The sequence below is a fragment of the Alosa sapidissima genome, chromosome 12 (assembly GCF_018492685.1).
Source record: "Alosa sapidissima isolate fAloSap1 chromosome 12, fAloSap1.pri, whole genome shotgun sequence".
Taxonomy (NCBI): Eukaryota; Metazoa; Chordata; class Actinopteri; order Clupeiformes; family Clupeidae; genus Alosa; species Alosa sapidissima.
This window is the reverse complement of record NC_055968.1, coordinates 1580147-1598216: the sequence shown is the minus strand read 5'-3', so window position 1 is coordinate 1598216 and position 18070 is coordinate 1580147. Positions and strand designations below refer to the sequence as shown.

Genomic DNA, 18070 nt, shown 5'->3' with positions numbered 1-18070 from the left:
CTTTAAAACGACAAGGCGTGGACAGGCAAAATAGGCTATTACGCATAGGCTACAAACAATTTCCAAATCAGTTTCAGGAGCCTACGCTACGAGCTGGCCTAAGATCCGAAGTGGCAGACGGATAGGTTACATTACAACAGCAAGACAAAATATACAAATTTGGACCAAAGGTCCATTTATTCGTTTTTTTTTTTTTTTTTTTTTCAAACTGCAGAAATCAAAGTAGTTGGCTACATAGCGGCTTGTTAGCTCACATTAACAGTGTATATGCGGGCTTGTTTTTCGCACAACCGGAAATAGTCTCCCTGACATAGGATATGCTTTTGTGAAATTTTATAAAATATATAGAGAACGAAAAAAAAACGTTATTAACCGGTTTTGTGGATTTCAGAATAACGTTTCTGTTCCGGAACAGTTGAAGACCATTTTGTTTTCGTTTCCGCTCCTCGTAAAATTCCATAAAATTCCGTTCGTTTTCGTTCCTTGAACCGTTTCGAAGCCCTGCTCAGGAGTGTACAGTAATGTGTACATTAGCCTATAATACTAGAAAGTAGTTTGGCTGCAATGGCTTTATTAATTTCTGCCAGTTAGTGCATTTTCCCTGTGTATAAGTTAAAGACTACATGCATTATTATGTTATAGGCTTATTTGAGACGGTGGTCTGGTTCAAATGAGTTACGTTGTGAAATTGAGAATGGCACTCCGACTATTCAATTGCACCATATTGCTATGTAGAATAGTAATGTCATACACCATTTGAAAGCTTGGACTCTTGGGATCCATACATGATGACAACCTTTTTTTGTGTAAAATCTGTATAGTGCTTTACATTGTCAGATTAATCTTACTATGCTTCAATTCAATTTAATCAAAAATCCCCTCCTCTGCCTTTGGTGCTTTTCTACATTCTAGCTGCAGTGTGTATCCTTAGCAATAAGTAGATGCAGCATATTGGGTATTGAAATATTCACAGGAATCCATAGAAATTGAATATTCATGTTGTTTTATCCAATATTAGTTGTGTAATGTGTATATGTATAGTCCATCTTATACACAGCCATTGAACCAACAAACAAAATGGAAAGATAGAGACTTTTGTGTTATTCCATATATTGTGTAGTCATTCTATATCAGAACCTCTGACAAGAAACCTCAGAGTGTTACCTTTTCATTTGAGACCAGGATTATGCTTCTACACCTAGAAGTTGCCACACAGTAAGGCTTTTATTGTCAGTTTACATTTTGGGTAACTAAAAGTCCTATGGGGAGTTTCCATAGGGCATTTTACAAAACGCATGAGCATACCTTGGCAAATGATGGTCTAAAGTACTCATTTTTCATTCTATATTGATCTACTTTTGCACACAGCTTCTCAAGACTGGGTGCTAGGGCTCAGTTGTGTTTCTAAAGTCCAATAAAGTGACTTAGAGGGCTGAAATGTGGTCAGTTCAGAGATTCTTGTTATCCGACAGAAAGGAAAAACAATATTCTAGCCTCTGTAACTCTGTGCCAGTACTTCACACAGTTATTCTGATTGTTTCATAAGAAACTACAGGGTCCAAGCTTTCTAAAGAGGTCAAGCATTTGATGGTAGGCCAAAAGAGGTGGCCCTCTGAAGTAGGCACAGTGCAATTTCGGGACAAAATAAAGGCCCGTTCTTGAAAGTCAGAGCAACAAAATGTGTGAATCCTGTAGGGAGAACAACCAAAACATCCTTCTTCTCGACAAATGCCTTAATCGATGTTTTTTGTTTTTTAAAGGTATTGCGCTCTCAATATGTTGTACAACTGACGCAATAGCGAAATCTAAACATCTAGCTTCTCTAGTGACAGCCTTTGTAATGAAAACAAAATCAATTCAAGCATGCTCAGGTGACGTGAGTGACACGACATGATCTGTCCATTGTCATAAAGTCCACCCAGACGATTTGATTTGGCACAGACTGTTCTGGTTCAGGCATAAAGGCTTCTCAATGGATCTCAATCTCAGTTTCCAGACCTCAAATTTCGTGGGCCGGGTAAATTGGGCTGGCTTCCAGGTGCAGTTATTGGAGAGAATGGCGTCTCTGCCATTGCCACTGCGTGCCAGAATGACTGATGCCCTTAAGTGTCATTTTCTTATGTGTAGGGCAGTCCGGTAGACTTTCATGAAAACAGAATGTTGAACATTGCCAAGGGGAAAGTATTCTTTCACTGTGTTACTTTAACTTATTGAGCAACTTAATTCTACTAAATAAGCACTATGCCAGTTTCGGTCTAAAATCAGCAAGCTAGCTACCTAAAAGGCATGCTACCTGGTGTCTTGATGGCCTGATTAGCACCAGACCTTATCTCAATTGAGAATGAATCTGGACAAGCTTCATTCACGTCCCATTTCCAAAATGGATCACCAATGGACACTAATCAAAATGCCAGAGTTTGTTTGGTGCCAAACAAATGCTATTTTACAAAGTGTAAAATAAGCGGGTGTGTTCGATCTTGCAGCGCTGCGCAGATCTGGCTGAATCTTACAATACAAACATGCCTATCATTAGGCCAGATCTACACAGCACTGGAAGAAGTCGAACATGCCCATTTGACGCTACCAGAACACAAATCCAGGCAATTTGCTTCCTTCAGATACAGGTCTTGTTATAACCTCTCTGTACACTTTCAAAGTGTACAATACTTTGGTTTGTCTGTAGGGACCTTCACCACACTACCACAGAAGTGTAATTATATTTTGAGCATTGTCAATGTTATAAAATAGCGTTTGTTTTTTGACATGCTTAGCTTTCAATATAAGCCCATTCAGTGCAAAAAAATCCACAAATTAAGGCAATTTTTCTCTCAATCAAATGTTGTTAACTACCATAAATGGACCCTAGAAAGGAAAGTTTTCTGTATGAAATCATCATACGTTTCTCTCTTTACATGGCTGTCTTTTTGTAACTTTTTTAATTCCACTTTCTTAACCACATAAATGCTGTTTCAAAAGCTGTGTGAATGTTGGTCAGCAAAGGTGGTGATTTCAATTCTTAAGAGTATGGAGTTGCTAATTTCATTGTTTTAAACATTCAATTGAATTTCTAATACATAGTGCACTGATTGTTGATTGTTTGTTTATACCACCAGCCAAAAAAAAAAAGCAAACGGTCAGACAACCAGAAGAAAGAGAGATGGAAGAAGGAAAAAGAAGGTGAAGAGCAGAAGGAAAGACACAGGAAGAAGAAAATCCAACGTGCAGTGGACAAACCAAAGTAACACATTTAAGATGCATTTGGGAAAGTGGTTTGGTAATAGATAATTTACTTACTTGATACACAAATTTGGCAGAGTATAAACTTTGTATGTGCCCCATGTGAAGTCTGAAGAAAGGAAACTTTATACAGGTGGAAGTGTCATTCAGAAGACATTTTAGTTTTTTTGGTTTGTGCAAATTACATTGTTGAATTTTTATAACAGTCTTATAATGAACATGCAACATTATCAAACACAGATAATCCTGTCTATTATCAGATCCAGATCCATTCAGTATTTGCGGTCATATCCGTTCACTTGACCAGAATGACTTAAATGGATAGTTCGCTGTAAACACAACCTACAGTACAGCGTATTACAACTTATAATGTATTACAACTTATAACGTACAACTTACAACGTATTACTTGTGGTTATTTGGGTCATTGCAGTTTCACTGGGGAAATATAAATAAAAGATGCGTGATTCACGCGTGAGGTCCCGTGAGAATCGTGAAATCGGACAATTCCAAGTGGTACCCACTGTATGGTCTATTTATTAATAATAACGAGTTCAAACTTTTGTTTGTTGTCTGAGGAGTTTTGAGCTAGACTGTCGTTTGCATTAGCAACAAAATGATTTATAGCAATAATTTATAGCAATGTAATTTGTAAACCAAAAAAGCAGAAATGTCTTCTGAAACCGGATTTCCCCTTTTAATGTCAGATTTCTACAAAGCAATGTTAATTCATTAAAAATATATAATGCAAAATAAGCGATTACATTAATATTCACCCCTTTCAAGTCAGCATTTAATAGATTTTTGGCATGGAGCCTGAGTGGATAGCTTTCAGTTATGCTTGCACATTTGGATGCTGCAATTTTACTCACATTTTCTTTGCAAAACTCCTTAAGCTTTGTCAGGTTGGAATGGGATTGGGTGTGAACAGCTATTTTCAAGGCCACAGATTTTCTATAGGATTAAGGTCTGGGCTTTGACTCTGGCTCTCCAGAACATTCATCTTGCTGTCTTTAAACCATTCATGAGTAGTTTTCGGCCCATTGTCTTTCTGTAAAGTAAATCTTCTCCCAAGTTGTAATTCTCTTGCAGACTGAATCAGATTGTCCTCCAGGATATAATTTGCTGAATTCGTTTTACTTTTACGTTTACAAGCCTTCCAGGACCTGGTGTCGAGAAGTATCCCCTCAGCATGGTTCTGCCACCACCATGCTTCAAATGGGATGCTGTGTTTTTGAGATGTGCAGTGTTTGGTGTCCGCAAAAAATAGCATCTAGTCTGATGGCCAAAGAGATACATTTTGGTCTCATCAGACCAAGGACCTAGGAGACCATTTGACCAAAGGGTCTCCTACATGTCTTAGGTCGAACTTAGTCGAGATTTGATTAGAGATTTGCTACTCATGCATAGAGCATTGACTGGTGAAGAACTCGAGCAAAAGTTGTTGTATGCATAGTTTCTCCCATCTCAGCTGCTGAAGCTTTTAACTTCTTCAGAGTTGCCATAGGTGCCTTGGTGGCCTCCCCCACAGTTATTCTTCTTGCACAGTTACTCAGTTTGTGGTGACAGCCTGCTCTAGGCAGATTTGCAATAGAGTAGAAGGGGTTGGATGATGCTTTTGTAGAGTAGCAGAAGGAGATGGGGGGGCAACATACAGTGATCTAGAGTTTGCGTATGGCATACAGTCTCTGTTGTGCACGTTTCTGTGATGGTGGCATGTTCATTGAAGTTAAGCTTATTGTCAATTGTGAGACCAAGATATTTGAAAGTGCTGACCTGTTCAACTAGTTGGCCATGGATGGTGATGTGAGTGAGTCCAGAGGGTGATTTTGATGCATGCGTGGATGAGGAGAGGGGTGACATTCAGGTGCTGTAGTTTCTTAATGAGTTGATGGCGCTGGATTGTATTGAATGCGGAGCTGAAGTCCACAAACAGAACTGAGGCGAAGTTATGGGAAGTCTGGAGGTGGTGAGCAGCAAGAGCAGGCAAAATGGGAATTCTGAGAACCGTTTAGACTCGGTGGGCTGAAGCCCCGAATGTTTTCAACTGCTAGCAAAACCCCTGGAGTTTATTGTTTGATTCAGAAATGTCACGTGTTGCGCCGGCCCTTGGTTAGAGCTGAGGTGTATTTTGTCACCTGTGTTGTAGATCAGTTTTTCTGGAAGGCCTGCAAGAATATCAGGATTACTATCCCAGTTTGGTCCCAAACATTCCCAAAGCTCATACACGGTTCTCAGTCATAACCATAATTTGGGTTCATAAACAGTGTTAACCATCACCCTAATTTGGAATTGCACTTGAGAGTGCTTCCCCACCTCTCCCTATAGTCCTAACTCTGGATAGCCTGTGGCTTGCATAGTCAGGCTTGATTTTGTTAGTACAGTGGGTACTACCAAAGTCCTTTTAGGCAAGTCCCTCAACTCGGCGGCCATATAGCAACACTCATCGGGCATCCTATTCAGCAGAAATGCGCGTGCGACACCAATCTTGCTCCAGTGGCGAGTTCACGACACATGATTGGGAAGATGATTGGCTCAATGTATTCACATGTCGACGTTTTGCCGAGAAAGGGGTGGGATATGTGTAGACAACGGCCATATAGGCATTACAAACTAACCCCATGCATTTCTATGGAGGATTTTTTGAGTGCTGTGTCTCCTCATTAGAAAGTCTCTGGTACTACTTCAAATTGTCCGGCTTCATTTGTGATTCTCACGTGACCTCACGCGTGGATCACACGTCTTTTATTTATATTTCCCCAGTGAAGCTGCAATGACCCAAACAACAACAAGGTGGCTCTTGTGAGCAAGGTTAGGAACGTCGGCTTTTGCCGCTTTGACTATGCGCGCCAGTATGCTACAGTATGGACCATATGGGGCGTGCCACAACAAAATGAGTCTTGTGTCGCGGAAATCCATTTCGATTCATAGCGATTTGAATGCAGCGAGCGTCGTAAATTACAAAATTATGCATTTTCTGATTTCACCACTAACACATTCCTTTACCTCTTATCTATCACTGATAGATATATTTTAGGCTACTGTAAAACGACCTAGACATGTGATTTTGAAGGCCAAATGTGTAGGCTGCGCATTAAAGCTTGGATAAAAAGTAGACGTTTAATCATTAAGCTATTTTTGTCCTTGTCGTCTTCAGAAGTTGAACGAACATTATAGGCTAGCCTACCTCACAAATTATACGAATGCCTCACAAGTTTTACCACCTGCGTGAATGGAGCATTTAGAAGCTGTGCTGTGTAGTTTGAACTTTAAAGCTGATTTTCTCAAAACTTGTTTTTTTGCTGAGATGAGGATAGCCTTCACATTTTGGCCAATATCTCTGGGTTGGCTAAACGGAATTGAACAAATGACCTTAACCCTAAGGTCTGTGGATTATGAATATCTAATAAACCCATTTTTTATTCTGTCAAACTAGACTCATTTTGTCGTGGCACGCCCCATATATTTACCCAACGTTTTTCAGTTGTTTCCACAATATTACCCCCTGATGAGCTTTCATTTCGATGGCTGATAGGCCTACAGTATGTCTCCTGCGACAGTCCCAACATTTAGCACTATGCTCAAACAATCTAAAAGTGAATTAAATCCCGAAGCAAACTGAAAATCTTCTGCTTTTAATATAGCCTGCCGATACCTGTTTGTTATTTTATGAAGAGGCATCTGGCTGTTTTGTTTATGTTTGTTTTGCCTTCATTAATGGTTTAGCTCATGAGGTCACAAGGCCAGTGGCTACCCCACTTTTCGGGGAAAAATTAAATGTCTCATTTTATGCAGATCATCTCCCTAATTCTTTTATTTCCGCAACAGCCCACATTATGCACTCCAGTGTTTCCCATACATTGACTTATTTGTGGCAGCCCACCACAATATCAACATTGACCACCACACAATGATTTTTCAGGTTGTACTAAATTGTGCTTAAATCTGGTTAGCATCATAACCACGCTGCGCTAATTTGTTAAAAACTGTTGCATTCAAGTTAATTCTGCAAACCTACCACCACAAATATAATTCAATTCTGTGGGAAACACTGCACTCACTCCAGCGAGACGAGTGAAATGTATTTAAAAAATCTATTTTAAATATGTCATCGCCATAGGCTATTTGCTACAATATAAGCTACTGTTAGGCCTACAACAAGTCGCAATTTATTAGGCTATCCAATCGCTATGCTGTTTTCATGAACATTACAGGAATCCACTTCATTCATTGTTTTAAATATCGTTGCTTCTAGCCTACCCACGAGTTTGTCAGTTTCACTTGCACAGACGCGCGAGAAGCCTATGCAGTTGCTTCGTATAGCACATGTTTTTTTTGTTTTTTTTTTGGGCGGACCGGCTTGGTCCAGCCCACGGCCCGGCACCGGTCCGCGGATTGCCAATCACATTGCCGTTGCAACGCGTCTGAATGCAGTCAGCTGCCCTGTTTACCGCCAATGCTACAACGGACTTAAGCTGCCACCTCGTGGTGAAAAGTTGTAATACATTTAACGCAGCGGCCTGAATCACGGGAAGCGCGAATGAAGTGGCCACTTCTAAATGGTACCCACTGTAGTTGGAAGCCGCCAACATTCTAGCTAAATCTCAAAACCTTTTCTAGGAACTTTGTATGACTCATATGGAGCTCACCTAGAGAATGTGTAGACTGTTAACCCAACCTTTAACTTAACCCACAAGAATGGTAATCAATTCCTGCTTTTATTTTTTCCAGGAGTAAGCAAGACAAATCAAAGCATAGACCAAAACATCCGCCAGAGAAAGAGAACAAAAAGAAGGGTAAGGATTTCTGTGATTTCACAAGAGAACTAGAACTACCATTTATTAACGAGTCTCTCAGTGGTAACAGTTTAGTGGTAGATCCATGAGGACTATACTGTATATGATCGCTGTACTAAAAAAATACACACACTCAAACTCTGAGCTTTTTGTCCTGTCTGGTTGACAGAGCCATCTCCTGAGGAGAAACTGCAGAAGCTCCACACGGACATCAAATTTGCACTTAAAGTTGACAGTCCAGTGAGTTAACCCCTTGCCAACCTGGCAATACTTCCAGGCTGCTTACTGAATGTTGCATCTTGCTGCATGCCTTTATAAAGTAAAGAAAGTTTGAAAAGATATCATTGTTGTTTTATTTTACAAAGATATTCTAAAATGGCCTGGAGTGTAATGTACCAACTTATGTTTAATTTCACCCATTGGTTATGCTCCTTAGAAATTGAAAGTGAACTGACACTGTCCAGACCAATTCTCAATAGAGTACCGAAGTGTGACATTCCGATCCATGACTGCAGTGTCACTGGATCTAAACAAACTTTCAAAGTGGCATAGACAGAATTGCATATAGACATGTGGCATTGTTTCTACCTCCATAAATTGTTTTTAAATGTAGGCTATAGCCGTTTAAAACGTGTTTTCCCTTCTAGGCAGCGTCTTAGCCACATAACACGGATTCCCTGTCAGATGTAATAGTAAGAAACAAAATCCCAGTGTATATTTCATGTCTTATCAAATGCAACGGCTGTTAAGAGTGACGTTTTTTCAAAAATAAAGCCCTGACACGTCTGTGAGTTTCAGATTTCTAACCACTTGTTGTGAAGTTATATGCAGGTCTCTTACGGAGGAAACCCATGCTAAAACAAAACTCTGTAGTCACAAATTTCATTGTGTTGGTATGCATATATGTTGTAGTATGCAATTCCTAGTGTAAAAGAATATACTTACCAACTTAGAAATGTTGTAGAATTATTTAAATAGATTAAGAAAGCCACCCCTATGGTCACCACTATGCTTAGATTGATTTGTTTAGATCCAGTGAAATTGCTGCTTTGACATAGCTGCGTCATGACTTCAGTACTCTATTGAACATTGGTTTGATGTCAGCCAGACTATCATGAAATAGAGCTGTGCCCTAATCCAAAGTCCTGATTGGCTGATTGTTGAAGCACGTAAGACCAATGTCAGTTTGTTTTCAGTAGACATTAGTGTTTGCACAAAACCAAAATTATGACATCTATACCATACCTAAGTATTATGATACTGAAATGATATCATGGTAAACAACCTAGAGTATTAGAGAAAGTAACAATACAGTTAAGAGCAAAATTATTCTTACCCCTGGCAAATAATGATTTAATGTTGATTTTCTCTTGACCAATATGTTTGTTCTGACTGAAAATGATACTGCCACATGCCAAAATGTTGTAAGACAATGAGGTAGAAACATGGAATCAAAAAAGAAGCATTTTTATCTTTTTAACATTTTTATGAAAAATGGCGTGTCCAAAATTATTCATACCCTTTTTAAATTATCCATGGAAACATCTTTATTTGCCATCACAGCTCTCAAAATGGTTCTTATAATGCCTACCAAGCCTCTCCATGTCTACACAATGATTCTAGACCACACCTTTTTAGCAGCAATTTTGGATTTTGAGACAGGAACAATTATTTGCCATCACTCTGGCCATGTTCTCACTTTTGTATGGATTGATGTCTCGACTCGATTGTTTCTTGTTCACCATTTATTTCCCACTTTGGCTGGATGTTTCAGATCATTGTCTTTCTTAAAGGTCCAATGCTGCCTATGAGCCCAAGGTTCCCTGCTCAGTGTCTTGAAGAATCTTGATGTAGCGTATTTTCCGGACTATAAGTCACTCCGGAGTATTGGTCAAAATCGTCAGCATCAGTCAAAAAATGCATCATGAACAGGAAAAAAACATGTATAAGTCGCACTGGACTATAAGTTGCACTGTTTAGAAATGTATTTCCCAAAATCCAAAACCAAAAACAGACAGAGACTATGTAACTGGACTATTGAGGCCAAAAAGATTAATGTTACAGGGACACCAGGCAACGTTTTCGTGTTAATTAATTATCTTCGTAAGTCGGTATATGGTTAAATGACTCATTACAGGGCGAATGAAGACTCTCTCGCCCACCCCCTACTGCCTGTAGGAAGAATATCCCGCTTGCAAGTTTGGTGTATCCTACCCGCGACCTTCAGTCTCACAAAGTCTCAGACATCGCGAGAAGCAGGATCAGTTTACATCCTGATCACATCACATTACATCCTGAAGATGCAAAGAAAAGGAAAAGAGCTTCAGACCGAGCGAGGGCTTGCACACGTACAGACGCTAGGGGAGCTTCGTAGAAACAAAGCACTCAGGCTTGCCTGGTGTCCCTTTAATGGAGATGAAGGAGTGAAGGCAGCCAACAGTAGGGCCGGAAGGTAATTGTAAAGCAATTTAGGGTACAAAAGATTCACTGAAGGAAAATGCAATGTGGTACACCACAATTTGGCTAAAATGTGGAGAATGCAATGCAATCAAGCATTTTGGGTGAAAACAAATGTTTAGCGATCAGGAACCGTCAGGAAATTCGCAACACAGAAGCATGACAGCCTATAACACGAGAGAACATGGATGTGTTCTCCATTTGAGGAACGTTATAATCGATGTGAACAGACAGCGGATGTGAACAGACAGACACGGAGCGCATAGTAGGCCTTCTTTCACTATAGTGTGCGCATTCATTACGTGAAAGATCATTTGTAGCAAAACAGTGATCAAATATATGGCTGTGAGTTTTGTTTTCAAATGTTTAGCATGTCTGTAACGGGTGAGGTATTTTTAGGAGACAGACTATTGTAAATCCTCAAATTATGGCTGCGTCTTTTATTTAGGCTGCGCAAAGCACAGCACTTGTATTCGAGGCAGCTAGGCCTTTATTTCTTACGTGGTGCGTTTTATTCTGAGAAATAGGCCTACTTTTCATTTGGAGCGGCATACCAGTAGGCTATCAAAAGCAGAAGAAGTTCAATTTGGGATTTAATTTACATTTGGACCGTTTGATTATATTGCTAAATATCGGTACTGATGATCACTGAAATCTGTGGGGTATTAGATGGTTCACTAGTAAGTTTCCTGTAATTTAAAGAGTGTCAGGATTTCCATCCGCTTATTGCGAGATAAGGCATCCGCTTTCATCCATTCATGAAACGTGTTCTGTGCTGTAATGGAAACCTTATTCCGTATAGCCAAAGAGGTCAGACATAGCCTAAACTGAGTTATTTTTTTAATTATGCATGATTTACTTTTTTTATATAATTCGTAGGCTGATGCCTGGCAGCAACAATCGTGTTTAAATGTAGGCTAGGTTACTGCTTCAGCCTCTGGCAAGCTCAGAAGAGGGCGGCAAGCGACTAGCTTGAGAGCGACGTGTTGGAGACTCATGGTGTAGGACAATGACTTTTCATTGGCAACAATATTAAACCAACTAACAATATAAAATATTAAGAAGGGCTCTTTTATGAGTTAAATCGAATACTGGCCTTTATTTGTCCGAATCTGAGGCCCGGCTATAAATAGAATCCCGGCCATAATTTGAGGATTTAGCTATGCACGTGTGTTTCAGGTATAGTGCAAGCACTAATCTCTGACTGAAAGCGCACAGAACTTGTGCATTTGAGAGCACTCTCTCGCGACTGTAGAATGTTTCATGTAGGGTTCATGTCAGTTAATATGAATTAACATTTAAAAACATGTTCAATTATATATTTTTTCATATATAAGTCGCACCTGACTATAAGTCGGAGAACCAGCCAAACTATGGAAAAAAAGTGAGACTTATAGTCTGGAAAATACAGCAGTCCTTTTTCTCATGATGCCATTCAGTTTAACAATGTTGCCAGGCCCCATTGTCTGAAAAACACCCAAAACTAATACATTTCTATAGCTATTGTCCACTGTGGGTATGGTGTTTTGGTGGTTGAAATTTTCACCCCATCCCAAAATGGACCACTTGGTCATCGTGGATGCTGATCATGGATAACTCCTCTCCAAACATGCACAACTCCGCTTAACCTTTATAAGGACACACCTGGACAAAGAATTTAGCTTTCGCTGGATTTATTTTTGACCCAGGGACATGGCCTGAGATTGGCATAAAAAAGAAGCATTAAATCCCAGTGACGATGTCCAATTCAAGTGTTGGGGATGAGAAAATTATTCTATTGGGATGTTTTTCAACCGGTGGGACCTGGTTACCTTCTCAAAGTAAATGGTAACACTAAAACAAGGGGCTTCATTAAGATTCTGGAGTAAAAGATCAGGTAGTGTGCCGAGATACCTGCCCCAATAGGCCGCATTGGACCATTAAACCACACAATGATCCAAAACATACAGCCAAACAAGGCAAGAAATGATTAACAGAGAACAATATCAACATTTTAGAGTGGCCCAGCAAGAGTCCAGACCTTAATCCTTAATAAAGTGAGCACAAGGCCAGAGTGATGGCAAATAATTGTTCCTGCCTAAAAACCTGAATTGCTGCTGAAAAGATGCAATCTAGAATCATTGTGGAGACATGGAGAGGCTTGGTAGGTATTATAAGAAACATTTTGAGAGCTGTGATGGCAAATAAAGATGTTTCCATTAATTATTTAAAAAGGGTATGAATAATTTTGGACAAACCATTTTTCATAAAAAAAAAAAAATGAAAACTCTTTCTTTTGTGATTCCATGTTACCACATTGTCTTCCAACCTTTTGGCATTTGGCAGTGTCATTCATTTTCAATCAGAACAAACATATTGATAAAGAGAAAATCAACATTAAATTAATATTTTCCAGGGGTATTAATCATTTTATTCAAGTAGGTGCATAGAGGTGGTTCGGGATGCATTTAACATGTGAACTGTCTTGTGTTTTATGACAGGACATAAAACGTTGTCTACAAGCACTGACCGATCTTGAATCAGTACAGGTCACTAGTGCCATCCTACAGAAAAACTCTGATGTCATCACTACTCTCAAGAAGGTAAGAAGAAAAAGTGAAGAGATAAATTCTGTAATGTAATACTGCAGACAACACAATGCAGTTGAGTTGAAGATCTAGACAGATGATTCATTATTCTCAATGTGTCTGGTGTTGAATCAACAGAAAAGGGTACACGTTACTCCACTGTTATTTCACTGAGCTCCACTGGCTACCCATAACCGCCCGCACAAAATTCAAGCCCCTAAAAGGGAATCCTCACTGTATCCGTGCGAGTGACTTGTGTAGCATTGAATGCTCTGTCCACATTGAATCCATTAAATATGCCCTTCTATTGAGTCATATTTCTCATTCAAAATGGCAAAGCAACGCAAGCGACAGAATTAAAATAGAAACGGGGTGTCCGACAAAAGTTCTGCTCAAAACATTGCGCAGCACTGCTGCTTTGCGCCGTACACACACACACACACACACACACACACTGTTGTCCAAGTCATGCTACCGCCACAAATTCAATCAAATTCTGTGGGAAACACTGGGGTGGTGTGACCTACAGTGGGCATCGCTTTCAAATGGCCACTTCAGTCGCGCGTTACGAGGCGTGAAGCTGCGTGAAGCTTTAGTACCACTTTCAGCCACTCTGCCACTGTACATCGCTCTGTCAGTAGCCTGACTGCCGCCCCTTCTGAAAAAGGAGGCTAGGCTACCTTTAAACGTAATTGTTACCGAGAGGAATCCCAGCCTACCCTCGATTAAGGCTACTTGGGTATGGCTTAAGGCTTGACTACACGGTGGTAGCGAAAATCGAAATCTGCTTTTGATAGCCTACCGGTGCCGCTCCACAAAACGAAAAAATATCTTAATTTGCTGTCTATGTTATTGTCAGTGTTGGGGGTAACGCAACTACGCAAATCAAAACAGTGTCTTAATTTGCCCTACTTCTTGACTGCAATGTAGTCAATTGACTGCTTGACATGTCATTTTTATTTTTCTGTACAATAAACAAATACATCTGCTTTATGCCGCAGAATTACATTCATATTTGGCTGACTGCAGACGCGCCACTTCCCATCCCATATTCCAAGATTAAGATAGTATGAAGTGCTTTTTGTATAGGCTACTATCATAAAAAAAATTGTTAAAACGAATGGCTATTTGCAATTTGACAAAACACTGGTGCTCATTTTGCGAATGCGAGGACGATATGAGCCTGTTGCATTTAGTTAGATGTCCGAGTCATGCATAATGTTTGAAAACCACTGGCTCGTAATCACAATAATTTAACACAAGACAGTTTATAGCCTACTTCATCATGTCCCCATGCCTACATTTTTGTGAGTAGCATAGAGATCGTTCAAAACAATAAAGTATGGCTCTCCGTTTGGGACATCGAAAACTTATTTTTGACATTTTTAATAGACTACCGTTGAAGATGCTGACTTGCAAAAGCCTCGGGATAACACGTTATCTCCACCATCATCAGTCATGCCCCTTAATCAAAGTGGGGAATGAAATAAAAGTTTGAGAACCACTGGCTTAACAAGTTACCTGCAGTCCAGAACACAGAATCTGTTGCAATATTCTGATGATCGGCGATGATATCGGCAAATGTTTGTTTTCCAAAGTAAGAATTTCACTTCACCATGCACCTTCGACAATGAATAGCTTATTACACTTGTTAGGTACTGTTAAACGTAGGCCTACCTGGTATCATTACAAACATTATTCTGTGTCCTAAAATTGGCATATTTTATGGCATTGTGTCATGTAAGTTCGTTGCAAAATCTAGAGAAATGTGTGAGGTGGTCAGCGGGGGACAATTGTAGTGTTAAATCCAAACAGTTCTGCAACACTGTCTGTAAGATATGCCAGTTTAAATCATACAGAATGAATCCTCTGACACAATAAGCAAAGTGCAAAGACAATACTTACAACCGGACCCGCGTCACACAGAGCACGTTGTTTGCGCCATGCCCCTTTTGAGGGGAAAACATTCCCTCAGAACAAGCCAGAGTGAACCGGTAGACATGTACCAACCACACAGCTAAGAACCCCTCCCTGAGTTTCTTTTGCCTACCATGTCCTCAAAAAAATCCTGACAGAAGAAAATTATGGCTACAAGCCATAAGAAGAGAAGACCGTATGACACTTCTGGTCACTGAGTGGGGTTGTTGCACCACTTCGTACTCGGGAGACTGAAGGGACATGTTTTTATATTAATTGAATTAAGCTTTTGTAGGTATCTTTCACGGTCAACGACCGGCAAAGTGGTTATGTATTGAGTGGTCATATTGATTTGTGGTATTTTTTGTTATTATTTACTCCTGCGATTTCTGTACGAATTACGTTTATTGACCCTAATTTGCGTTGGAGTTAATGAGAGGGTTTGTTTGTTTTCCCCCCGAAAGGGGCGGGAACGTTTGTCACGAGTCAAGTTCCCGGATGTGCCGGTCTAACGTATAAGCAAGGTGGTTCAGTGAGTAGGCCTATTGTGTAGACTAATTATAGGCTACTGTTGAAGTAGGTCTAATCTTTTTTTTTTTTTTTTTTTTTTTTTTAGCTAGGGTTAGTTAAGTGGTCCTGAAACTGAAATAGTTTGAGAAACACTGTCGTAGGCCAAACTATTAATGTTTTACTCCGCCTCGCTAGATGGCGATATACGCCCAAACACAACACATTCCCCAAACAGACTCTCCATCTTAGCCATAGCTAACTTGCTAGCGAACTTTCCATATTAGCTTACTTGCTAGCAAACTTTGCATCATCAGTCTAACTAGATGAATAGTTGACATTACATGCTGAACATTTTCGTATGGACATTCTGGGGGATGTTAATTTGTATGCGAGAAGCTTCAACTTCTGGGTATGTAGCATTGTGGCATAAAGCTTAGGTAGTTAGCTTGCTAACTCTGGGGGTGTGCCAGAGTTCTTCAAGAACATCTCCAGTGTTCTTGTTCCATGTAGTTTCGTGTTGCAGCCACAGGGTTGCAGCAGCAGCACGTAGACTAGCCTACAGGAAAGCTGTTGCGTATGAACTCATTCTAAATATTTTGAAACCGTAACAGCTAGATATTCTGTCTTCTCATTTTGTAGACGAACATGAAGGAAGATTTTATCTTAGTTTTTATTTCATGCAAAACATTTTAGTCTCGTCTTTTTTTGTCAACAATAATGCATCTTAAGATGGTCTTTGTCAGTGTTTCAGGACATTACTGCCGTCTCGTCATCGTCTCGTCTTAGTCATGAAAAAAAAGGTCATTGACGAACATATTTCCTCTCGTCTCGTCTGACAAACACTACAATTGAGACACACATTGGATTGTGTTATTACTTGAACGTTCCACACTATCCACAGCTATGGTAGGCCTATCAGGGGCAGGAGGATTACTGTTAGTGCAGGCTTTATATAAAATTCTTCAACAGAAGGCCTCGAATGTTGTCTTGTTTGTGGAGCACTTTGCTTCGCTTCTGTAATCTCTGCTTCATTGAAAATGAGGGCTTCCCTCAATGACCCTCCGAGAATAAATAAAGGTTGAATGAATGAATGAATGCCCAAAATAAAGGCCTGTGGTTTGCGCAGCCTACAGTAAATAACAGACCAGAATGTGCGTTATGATGCTTTTTTACGAGCAAGATGTTTTTGGTACCCTACGCACACTGTATATTCTTAAATAACAATGATCATCAGTAATATTCAACCATTCATTTGGGTAAATGGGCAAGCGTGACCACCTTGATTGGCTGATTGGCTGATGATTGTAACGCGGGCATGATTCCAAACACCTCCCTTATGATGATGAGTGACAGGTGACAGGTCTCAGAATGCGTGCGCTACACAAGGACGGAAGATGATGAATAACTGGGGCCGTAGGCTATTCACAAAGGCTTTTATCTTACTACTAGGAGTAGGCTACTCCTAAATCGCACTTAAAGATTTTAGCTTGGAGTTTTCTCTTAAAAGTTATTCACAAAGCCTTTCAGACAACTCCTAAACTAGGAGTGAGTCTTTGTGGCTATGGATGACGTCATTACTCATGCATGAAGTGACCACCTTGGTTGGCTGACGATTGTAAGCGGGAATTCCAAACACCTCTCTTCCGATGATGAGTGACCGGTGAAAGGTCGGAGAATGCGTGCACTACACAAGTAGTGCGAAGGACGGAAGATGATTAATAACTGAATAAAAAGGCCTAGCCTAAATGAATAAAGAGTAAGGCAAAACAAATAGCCTAGTAGCCTAATGAAACATAGGCCTATGGATTGATGCAGTAGCCTACCTTTGCAACATTATTAAATTAATCTGTCAGCATAGGCCTATGCCTAGGCTACATTTGCAAAGAGGAGAACATTTTAATTTGATTCACAATAAAACGTTACATTTCATTTACATGTTAACAATGAGTAGTTTTGGTTGTTATTGGTGACGTTATTGCATCCCTTTTATTAATGCAAAATTGTTCCCTCGCGATTGGAAGCTCCTGTTGCGCATAGGCTACGTATTTCAAAACATCGCAACGTAAAATGCCACAAAAAACGTTTTTTTTATCCATTACAAACAAACATGCAATGTGAACGTCTGGGATTGGGGAGAGCACTAAATGCTCTACTGAATAAGCACAAAGTCAAACCTTTAACTGAAAAACACTCTTTAATAATCAAAAAAATAAATAAACCGCTAATGAAGTAAACTTCATCAAAAATCGTTTATCGCCTGTAGGCTAACTCCGTGATAACAGGACGTAACAGGAAGGCATTTGGCTGAGCAACGGAGGTTAATATGCTCTATATTTTGTCCAAATTATGTCTGTCTATCATCGTTGCACTCGGAGAAAACCAGAATGTTTAATTTGTCCTGCGTTTCTTCTACGGCTGCAAACAGGATTCACTCGCAGTTAACCAAATATTTCTTTATTAGGGCAGGGCAGGCATATTTCTGGCTATTAAATTATTTCTAAACCAGTCTGCTAAAGTCAGTAGTTAATTCTGTGTAGGGTTTTCCAGGCTCCATTTCTTTTTACGAGACGCCCTGCTCACTTGAGC

At 39.9% G+C, this 18070-nt stretch overlaps 1 protein-coding gene across 3 annotated transcripts in view; it reads left to right on the top strand.

Annotated features, from left to right (window-relative positions):
• The window catches only part of hdgfl2 (HDGF like 2), an 88057-nt gene that overhangs the window by 43165 nt on the left and 26822 nt on the right, over positions 1 to 18070 (top strand). For all 3 annotated transcript variants that reach the window (XM_042056172.1, XM_042056171.1, XM_042056170.1), the window contains 4 exons: positions 3114 to 3238; positions 7969 to 8033; positions 8203 to 8273; positions 12971 to 13072. In XM_042056172.1, coding sequence (XP_041912106.1) covers positions 3114 to 3238; positions 7969 to 8033; positions 8203 to 8273; positions 12971 to 13072 — 363 coding nt within the window. The remainder of the gene's footprint in view (positions 1 to 3113; positions 3239 to 7968; positions 8034 to 8202; positions 8274 to 12970; positions 13073 to 18070) is intronic.